We start from the raw sequence: 10880 nt of genomic DNA on the forward strand, positions 1-10880 counted from the left end.
CAGGGAAAACAGGTGTAAATAAAAAATAAGAATTATTCAACCCTAGGAAAGAAGGAAATTTTGTCCTTTCCAACAACCTACATAAACTTGGAGGTCATAATGTTAAGTAAGATGTTAGGCACGAAAAAAAAAAAGTACTGTGTGAACTCACTTACATATAAAATATAACACAGTCAGACATAGAAAGGGAAGGCAAAAATGGTGGTTACCGGAATTTGGAGTATTTGGTGTGTGGAGGAACAGGGAGATGCTGGACAAAGAATAAAAGCTTAAAGTTAAGAGGGAGAAATTTAAGAAATCTATTGCATATCATGGTGATTGTAGTAGCAACAACAGTAATATACTATGTAGTTTAAAATTGCTGAGAAAGTATATTTTAACTGTTCTTATCACAAAAAAAATGTAAGTATGTGAGGTAAAACATATATTAGCTTGATTTAGCAATTTCACAATGTATACAAATGTCAAGATATCATATTGAACACCACAAATGGATAAAACATTTGCAGATAAAATAAAATGAACAAAATGTGCAAGTGTTTACTTAAAAAAACCCACAATAAAGATTAAATGTTTTGAAGATTGTTTATTCTTCCATAGAACAGCAAACACATTTTAAGCAAAATTTAACCAGGCTTTGGTCTCAATGCCTGACATTTATTATCTTATTCCATCTACCTAATGACATCAAGAGAGCAGGCCCTTAAATAAAACCACGATTAAGTTGAGCACACTGAGATACAAAGGGTTTAATTTTATATCCTATGGCCCACCGAGGATAAAAAAGAGCCAGGGATTCAAACTGAGGTGCTCTGGTCCCCTCTCTATCTCTCATTACTATTAAAAAGACCCTCATATCAAGGAAGAAGATTCACCAAATTTTAAATGATGAAAGAAGTTATCATTTACATATAAATTCAGTAAAATACATGTACACATAATAAAAACACAACAAAACAATTTTAGAGGTGATTTTTGTTTCTTTCTAAATTTCTGCATTTTTCAGAAAATTAGCTTAATTATCTTTATGTTTTATATTATGGCTTAATTCGCATTAGGTTTTATATTATGGTTTAGCTTAATAGATTAAACAATTTAAGATTATTTTTGGAAAGAAAACAAGAACTTCTGAGTTCTCATAAACACTGTTCCTAACCATGATAATCTTTACATAGGTAAGGTATTTTGGAGCTTTTACAAGAAATGAGTTTAAATTTCTACATTTTCTTATAAATCTTCCCACTATACCAAAATATATGATAAAAGAAAGTGCATTTATGGAAGCTAGAAAGTGAGTTATGTATTTTATAATTCCTTTCCTGTGGACAGAGACATCACATACATTCACTTTAAGGATATCAACTCCTTGCAGTCATTTCAATGCTCCAAAGCACATATGTGTATGTGCATTTAACAGAATTCAAACAAAATATATACAATAGATTTTGCTTACTGTTATTATATCCCTAATTTTCTGTTAAACATGGTTACTTTCAATTCTATTTTATTAATTTCTTTAATTTCAATTTTAGGCACTGTGAAAATATCCCCAAAGTCAAAGAGAGTCTGAAAGTTTTCAACTTAAAATGCCAAGATCTTTTTTCTTAGCCCCAACCACTACACCAACTCAGGTTTATGCCTTTATTTATGAAGTCAGCATGACTGACTCCTCAGGGCTGGAATGCAAATGCAGTCACATCTCTATTACTCTTTCCTACCAGTTGCTAACATCTTAATAAACAGCAAGTCTAATATATCTCCTGTGGACCTTCTGTGTACTAATGATCTAAGAATTCATGACTAACTGAGGAATGTTGATTGGAATACCACATATGGGGAAAAAATTAAAATGTTCATATAGAATTCAGTTCAAAGGGGACAGTCCTTTAATGCTAAGAGGCCATTGGAGTTTGTTCAGTCCCAAAGCAATACCAAGTCCCTACTGCTACACAATGTTGAAATGGAAAGTTAGCCATGCTACTACCAAGATGACTCACTAAGTGTCAAAGACATCCATTCAAAGCTTTTCCTTTTCCTAGTCCATTTTTCATATGAAGTTTCAAAATCTGGGTGATAAGTGCCTAATGCATTCAGATTGAGTTCCATATACACAAGAGCTACATAGTAGAAAATAAGGGAAAATTTTCAAATGTGTATGTATCATCTCAGACAGAGTATGATAGTCAAGAATGAAGGAACATAGCAATTTCATTTGGAGACAAAATAATAAGAGACAAGCCAAGAGCCCTCCTTAATGGGTGGGCTGTACTGGCAGCACATATTTTCCCAGAACCCTCCTCAAGGCCCCCATGACCTCCTTATTCCTCAGGCTATAGATGAGAGGGTTCAAGGCGGGAGTGACAATTGTGTAGAAAACAGAGATGACATTGTCTTGTTTGGGACTGTGGAAGGAACTGGGCAGAACATACATGAATGTGGCAGCCCCATAGAACATCCCAACCACAGTCAGATGGGAAGAGCAGGTAAGGAGAGCTTTCTTTTTCCCCTCATTGGAGGGCATGTGGAGCACAGTGAACAGAATTAGTGTGTAGGAGGCAACAATGGCAGAAAGGGGCAGCAAGAGGAAAGTCACACCTGTCACATAAACTAGGAGCTCATATCCGGAGGTATCTGCACAGGCCAACTTCAGCAAAGGTGGGATCTCACAGAGCAAATGTCTGATTTCCAAGGACATGCAGAAAGGGAAATGCATTGTATACATGGTGTGTCCTAAAGCACTCAGGGATGCCAGGATCCAGGATGTGGCCACCATGAGCCAGCAGACCCTTGGCCTCATGAAGATCATGTAGTTCAGAGGATGACAAATGGCCACATACCTGTCATAAGCCATGAAGGCCAGTAAGAGGTCCTCTGTACCACCCAGAGTCAATGCCAGGAACATCTGAAGGGCACAGCCTCCAAAGGAGATGCTGTTTTCCCTCCACAGATAATCCAGGAGGATTTTGGGAGTGACAACCGATGTGAACAGGAGGTCCAGGAGAGAGAGCTGCCTGAGCAGGAGGTACATGGGTACATGGAGCCGGACATCCATTGTGATAACCAAGAGCAGAAGTCCATTGCTTGCTATAGCCAGCATGTACAGGATTGTGATCGTGGCACAGAGCAATTCAGAAGACCCACTGTCATTCAGAATCCCCACCAAGATAAAGCTGCTTCCCCAGGTGGAGGAGGAATTCCAGAGCTCCATTCTGCTTGGCTCTATTAATTGCTAAGAAGGAGATGGAATCTCAGAGGAAGTTAGCCTACCTTTGGACCACCCCATTATAGTAGACAGAGGTCAATAGAAATTCTATGAAACATCTTTTCCTTCTCTCTGCTAAATTTCCCCCCACTGGATTCTGAATTTCTAAATGCTTTTTATTGAATTTTGATATGGCTCCATCTAAATGTAAAATATGCATGTCAGAAGATGATAATTATTAAGAATTATCTCCAAACAGATATGTGAGAGAATAAGCACAAAGATTTTTGTACATAGATGAAAACATCTTTCTCTTCATAATAAACAAAAACATTGGTAAGTGCTTTAAAGCTAGCTGGTTTTTTGCTTAAAATCTACTTGGGGATACAATTCTACCTTTAAAATTTTATTCATAAAAACTGTTTGCCATCTTCTCCCCTTGACCTGATGTCTGTCTTTATGTTATGGTCCCACTGTTTTTTTGACACCTTCCCTACTAGGAGGATTTCAGGGCTCTTGGGCCACCTGATTTTTATACATTTGAACCATCCACTCCTCCTTGATAGGGATACAGTGACTCTGCTTTAGAGAATAACAATTCTGGGCTTAATTGAATGGTCAGAGTGATGCAGATTTTGGAGGTAAATGAGTAGAAGCCGTGGAAAAGACATCTACCTACTTGAAGTCAGTGATTATATATTCACTCAGGAGGACACAAAAAATAAAATTATAGAATTCACAGAGACATAGAAGTTGTTTGTTTTGTGGGATATCATAAAAGTAATGAGTTACTAAAGAGGAAGCCTTGTAGGAAAGGCCCAAAGCTATACCTTTACTTGGGACTCAGAGAAGCACTCTGAGCATAGAAAATACCTTCCTCTGCTTCACAAAACTTAGGAGCATATAGAAGGACGCTGGCCTTGCTGAATCTGGAATCCACATGATACTACCAATGGAAGAGACTAAGGAGGAATGTTTTGGAGAGGGGTGATGGTATCCACTCAGCATGCACTTTATGAATGCAGATCTTTCACAGTCAGGTGGAGAACGTAGAAGACACTCTGGAAGAGAAGAGAAAATTTCACAAACTAATTTATCACCTCTCCTTTGTAATATGTGCACTGGTTCCTATCTTTCTTTATGTCAACACCCTTGTTATCTCAGAATTGGGATCATAAAAACTTGACATCAAGACACCCATATAATCCAGCTCCTTTAATTCACTCAGCAGGGGTATTTGCTAAGGACCTTTGATGTATCCAGTACCACACTTGATGCTAGGATAATTGCATAGATGTGAAACTAATCACAAAAACAACTGCCTCATCCAATGGCAATAATCAATATATATAGGAAAATATGACATACTTCAAAACAAATAAAGGAGGTTTCACAAAAGGATTCCCCAACAAAGTTGGATATAAGCTACAGGTTGAGAATGAATAGAAACTGGCAAGGTCAAAAACAGTTAGGGCATAACAAAAAGAGAGCAGATAGTGCTGTAAAAGTCAGGACACTGACTTACAGTACAGTGATGTCCTTCCTGCACTTTTGCCATAAAAAACTCTAGGCAAGGAGGCCTCCAGAGAAATACTCCTTAAAGTGAAGCCTCACCCTTCGTTATGGTGTATGATATTCCTGCTGCTTCATGAAAACAAAAGTACATGACTAACTGAGGAATGTTGATTGGAATACCACATATGGGGAAAAAATTAAAATGTTCAAGAACAATTCTGGGCACTGTTCCTGGCAATTATGAGAATTGAAATGCTCTTGATTTTGGTGAATAAAATGATGAATGGATAGAGAAATAAAGGGAAAGAAATAATTGAGCACCTTTCTCCAGATCTCTGGGCCAGTATTTGGAGAGATATCAAAGAGGAAGAAAAAAAGCTGGGTTTTGTTAAGGAGGTGTCACCAGACCTCCAGATTCCTACCTACATGCCAGCTCTCTGTGTTACAGGACTCTTGCTTTCTCTCCTTTTCCATTCACTGGTTTCTCACTTGAGAAAGGCCAGGGAGCACCAACTGGACCAACAAAGAAAGGACTTCTCTCTGGAAAATTGCTGGAGGTGTATAGGTACCTCAAACCAAAAGCAGTCAGCAGAGGCTGAGATGAATAGAGGACCATTGTAGATGGTCAGTCCATTCAGATAATGCTAAAGCTTAGAAGCATATTTTTATAAGTTTTTTTTTCTGTCATTGATCAGTATATTTAAACATTTTTGCTAACTTTAGTTGGTTTTCTGTGGCATGTTCAAGAGAAACTTCAGCTGATATTAGGTATTCCTCTTTGAAGGTGCTTTCCTTTGGGGGACCTCATCAGACTACTAGAGTCCAGGAAAATCAGGTGCACCAAGGGTAAGTACTGAGAATATTATTGGGAAGCCAGCATCAGGAATTCTAGAGACTCTGTACTGGCCAGTGGCACTAAATGATTGCAAAAGTTCCCACATGTTCAAAGTGCCTAAAGTCACCTTGAACAGACAGGAGTGAATGAGCTATAAAGCCTAAGGCACTAGAGAATCTGAGCTGCAAAGTATGTACCATCTTGATTCTATTTCTCAAGACTTAGAGGGTCTACTGCCTAGAAACAGAGGGAGAGTCCTTACCTCAGTTGGGGAAAATACCACTGCTAGACCTCAGCAAGGATCCTGGGATTCACTTGTGGATTCCAAAAGGTCAAGACGATGAAGAAAGAGGAGGTGGTTCTTCTGGCAGGGTGGGATATAGGTATGTATATGAACGTGACTGGGACCAGGGACTCTTCTGGTCACTGTCATTAACACTCCTTCCTGGGGAAAGAGACAGATGCAGACAGGAAGCTAAGAACCTTGGGCAGGATCGGAGGAAAGGGAGGAAATAAATCGCTCAGAATGGCTCCCCTTCACTCTCCTTGTGAGAAAGTACTTCACAGTCATAGAGTGATTTGGGCTGAATTCTTGAGTCCTGTCCTCATATCTTCATATATTCCTCTCTTGTTGGGATTCATGAAAATGTTAAGCACCATAGGAACTGAGGTAAAAGATGCAGGAGGAGTAACTCAAAGGAGACCCACTAGTGGTTAGCCCCATTCTCCCTGGGGCAATTGTGAGCTCTGACCTTGTCCTGGGGGACATATTGCAGGCTCTTCCTCTCAAGTGGCATGCCCTCCCCTGAAAATGCCACTCCAGGAAACTAGATTTAATGAATCCTCTTGGGCATGTCTCTAGGCCCAACATTTCACTGATTATGGGCTCTGAAGCCTGAGGACTTGTTCTGCCCCGTGAGGTCTTGCTGAGGCTGTGCCTGACTGAGTAGATGGTGTCCAGAACTGGTCCAAGAAGCAAGTAACCCCTATTCTTTCTTCTGTCCAAGTCATAGAGTGTATCCCCTGGCTTCTGGAAGGGCTACCCTCTCCATCTCCCTCTATGAAGCTCTTGTATGGGCTATTACCAGCTGGAGGGAGTTAACAATACTAACATCAGATCTTCCTTTACTGACTTTAGTTAGCATCCTACAGTGATTCATTGGATCTTCATATGCTTTTCTATTTCTTTCTCATTTTCACCCTCTCTCATGCATGTGCACATGTGCAGGTGCCCATGTTTCCTTGAAAGGAATTTACCTGTTACATTTATGTCATTGATCCATTTGAAGTTAATTTTTTATAAATGATGTGACATAGGGCTCTGACTTCATTCTTTTGGATGTGGATGTCCAGTTGTCTTTACATAAAGCTAAATTTTGTTTGTGTCAGTTTTCTCCATTGTCTTTCCGTCCTCTATTTCATTCATCTCCTTAGGTCATTTTAAACTGGGTTGCTTGTCTTTATGGTAATGAGTTGTAAGAGTTCATTTGTTATTCTGTGCATTTAATCAATATTAGATATATATCAGGTCAATATATTCTTCCATCCTTTGGATTGACTTTTCATTTCCTTGATCATATGCTTTGAAGCACAAGGTTAATTTTGGTGAGTCCTCTATCTCATCTCTATCTCTCTCTCCTTTTCCCGACCAACCTTGTCTATTGGTGTCATGTAAGAATCCATACATTGTTGGAAGGAATGTGAAATGGTGCAGCTATCATATAAAGCAGTCTAGCAGTTTCTTAAAAAGATTAATAGTGGGGAGGAAGAGCATTAGAAGAAGATTAATATTAAACAGGGACGGGAGGGAAAGGGAGAGAGAAGGGAAATTGCATGGAAATGGAAGGAGACCCTCATTGTTATACAAAATTATATATAAGAGGATATGAGGGAAGAGGGAAAAAACAAGGGAGAGAAATGAATTACAGTAGATGGGGTAGAGAGAGAAGATGGGAGGGGAGAGGAGAGGAGGGGGGATAGTAGAGGATAGGAAAGGCAGCAGAATACAACAGACACTAGTATGGCAGTATGTAAAAACGTGGATGTGTAACCGATGTGATTCTGCAATCTATATACGGGGTAAAAATGGGAGTTCATAACACACTTGAATCAAACGTATGAAATATGATATGTCAAGAGCTATGTAATATTTTGAACAACTAATAATAAAAATTTAAAAAAGATTAATAGTGGATTATAATATGGCCTAGGAAGTCTAACAAGATGTGTATACCACCCCAAATTGAAAATAAGTGTTAAAATACTTATCCACAAGTGTCCAAAGAGGTAGTATTCATAGTAGCCAAAAGGATGAATATAACCCAAATGCCCATTAATTTATGCATAAATAATATGTGTTACATTGGTACAATGGAACATAATCAACCTAAAAGGATGTTCTGATGCAGCCACAGTGTGGATGAACATTAAAAACATTATGCTAAGTGGAAAAAAACCATACAGAAAAAGTGAAATATTGTGTCATTCCCTTTATTAGAATATTCAAAATACATAAATCTGCAGATCTGAAGGCAAATTGGTGGTTGCCAAGATCTATGGGAGGTGAGAAGGTGGGGGGCAAATGCTTAATGGGGATGTCTTTTGTGATAATGAAAAATGGGGATGTCTTTTGTGATAATGAAAGTTTGAAACTTGATAGAGGTGCTTGTTCTGTAACATTGAGAATATACTAAATGTTAGTGGACTACAGAATTTAAGATGGTTGATTTCATATTATGTGAAATTCATCTTAATAAAAAAACCATGCACATTTACAATTAAATAAAGTATATTAAAACCAAAGGTAGTGCAACTGAAAAACTGAACAGTCTAAGATATTGCATTATATTGTACTATTATTTATGCTCTCGTTTCACATTTGTCCATCATATATGTACAGAGGATATACTACATAATGCTGTTACTATGCATCTCTTCCCAACTTCCTGTTGGAATAGGTAACTTTCATTTGGGCTTAAAAAAATGTATTTATGTAATGAAAATGGGAAAATGCCATAATAGGACTTATGGGCTAATAGTGTAGCTCAGTGGAAGAGTACTTACCTAGCACACATGAGGCCATGGGTTTGATCCCCAGTAATGACAACATTCCAAATCAGGAGTTTTCTTTTCCTGAGAGTTAAACATTTACTACACATTATTGATTGGAACCTTCACAGTCTTGTCTGCTTCCCTTAGACCACTGAGTGTGATCCCAGGGATTAGAGACTATGTCTTACTCAGCTTTCAGTTTTGAGGACAGGAAACATTTTCTGGCAAAGAATGAAGAATTAAGGAATGTGCTCAGCAAACTTTTCTGTCTCCAGGTGTGGTAAGCCAGCCATGGGCTCTGTATGTGTGAATTATGAGCATTAAGCACTTAAAGTGGAATGGACTGATGTTGCCTCTCTGTTTGGGCTTGGGATGTATGTGTCCTTTTAGCTCGCTCTGCCCATGATCCCCACGAAGCACATGAGATGGGTGTGCTCTTCTAAGATGTCAGTCAATTTGCTGACAGCAAGACATCACAAAGTTAGACTCAATCCCCTGAAACTCTACCCCTTGCCTCATTTGAATGACTTCTCCCCAAAAAAACTCGGGTTCGAGGTGTGCTCCTCCTCTTTCTTGCCTGCCTTGTCCCCCTTGTAGGAGCTGCGACTGAGGAGCAGTCACTGAACACAAGGAAAAGGTACTTTCTGTGTCTGTGTCTTTATTTAAGTCTCCACATTCTCTTGGAGTGACACTCTCCAGTTTAGTCGTGTGTCGCAACATCCAGGCTTCTAGGGTTTCTTTTTCTGTTTTCTAGTTAAAATTCCTTTGGAAGAATTCTAGCTGTATTCTGAATAAACTGAGGGAATTTGTCTACACCTTTTATTCTGAGAGAAAAACAAAAACCAATGATCCAGGAAGCCCTCCCCAGCTTGGACTAAGTGGCGTTTGGAATTGTGGAGCAGAGAGGGAATGTCAGATGGCTGCTGTGATGATTGCTCTCTTCCTTCTGGAGGTTTCCTTGGATCTTCCCTAAAGTTAGTCATCAGCTCTGGAGGAATATTTCTTCCTAGGGAATCAATTGACCCCTGCTAAAAACCAACTTTTTCTCTGAGCTACATAGAAAATATTTCATGGATAGTAATTCCATTATCATTATGGAAAAATTTTACTCATGTGTTTTCTTCACTTTTTTTCCTAATAAACTGTAGGCATTCATAAGGCCTCCTTTCTTTTATGCTGTATTATAAAATTGTAATGTTCAGTTAAAAATGTAAGACTTAAAGAAAATTCTGTAGAAATGGATTATTTGAAAGATAAAAAAAATTTCTTTCCTTTATGTTTACAGAGAGATTTGTTTGACTAGAAATATGTCAAGAATAATAACAATAAATATTATTTGTATCCCTACAATCCAATCTGTGAATATTTATAAGTATTAACTATTTCTGGTCTCTGTTAATATAAATTGCAGGGAAGAAATCTAACAACATTGAAAATAGAAAGAAGGCAAAAAATTATTTATCCTTGTCTCAAAAGTATAACTTCATGGTTGTATTGGCATCAGGGACAAGCACTGAGATTTTTGTAACAACGGGTATGTTATGACAATCTTTTGCTAAAACCTCAAAAATACCAAAACATTGGAGTAATCTGGTACACAATGAACTCTTTCAAGAAGCTAAGAGTCTGGCACAGTGCTATCAATCAAACCAGGAGCCCCAGAGGAAGCTTTAGGACACCATCCTTCACAAAAACTAGCACGAGGCAACACATAGGAGAATTTATGTGAAAATCACCTACGTGTGTGGCTTGTGTCTCATGGAGTGGGGCTCCTGTGAAATATATCAGAAGTTCTTGAGAATATTAGTGTAAGGGGACAGATAGATGAGAATGGAGGGAATACCAGGTTAAGAATATAATTCTATTAAATGGTCCCATGGTGCCAACCCACCCCACACATGCTTTCTTAACCATAAAGCAAATTGCCTGAAGCTTCACCTGACCTGAGTGGACAGGATATGTCACATTCCTCAGCAAACCAAGGCAGAGGCCAAAGGTCAGGCACTCAGTGTAGGTAAGACATGATGGGGGTCCACAGATGATGATAACTGATTATTAAACAGAGGACAAGGGTAGTTAACCTGCTATCATGCTCCTGGGCACTCTGGGTTGCTAACAACTAACCCCTACTTCCCCGCCCCCAGTCACTTACCTGGAGAAGAAAGAAAAGGGAATGATTAAAAGAGAGGTTCTGAGGTCTATACAAGAACAAGATGGGCCCTCCCGCTCCCTCTGCCCCGCAGAAACCCAGCTCTAGGGCCACTTCTCTTGGAAGTC

The 10880-nt window shown here is 38.8% G+C and overlaps 1 protein-coding gene across 1 annotated transcript; it reads right to left on the reverse strand.

The window, feature by feature from the left end:
- Positions 1-2251: 2251 nt before the first annotated feature.
- Positions 2252-3208, reverse strand: LOC143389267 (olfactory receptor 2AG2-like). The gene has a single exon (XM_076842433.2). The coding sequence runs from the start codon at positions 3206-3208 to the stop codon at positions 2252-2254; it is 957 nt and encodes a 318-aa protein (XP_076698548.1).
- Between the last annotated feature and the right edge of the window lie 7672 nt (positions 3209-10880).

The sequence above is a fragment of the Callospermophilus lateralis genome, chromosome 2 (assembly GCF_048772815.1).
Source record: "Callospermophilus lateralis isolate mCalLat2 chromosome 2, mCalLat2.hap1, whole genome shotgun sequence".
Lineage (NCBI taxonomy): Eukaryota > Metazoa > Chordata > Mammalia > Rodentia > Sciuridae > Callospermophilus > Callospermophilus lateralis.

Coding starts and splice junctions, on each gene's coding strand:
- LOC143389267 (XM_076842433.2), bottom strand. CDS start 3,208: ATGGAGCTCTGGAATTCCTCCTCCACCTGGGGAAGCAGCTTTATCTTG.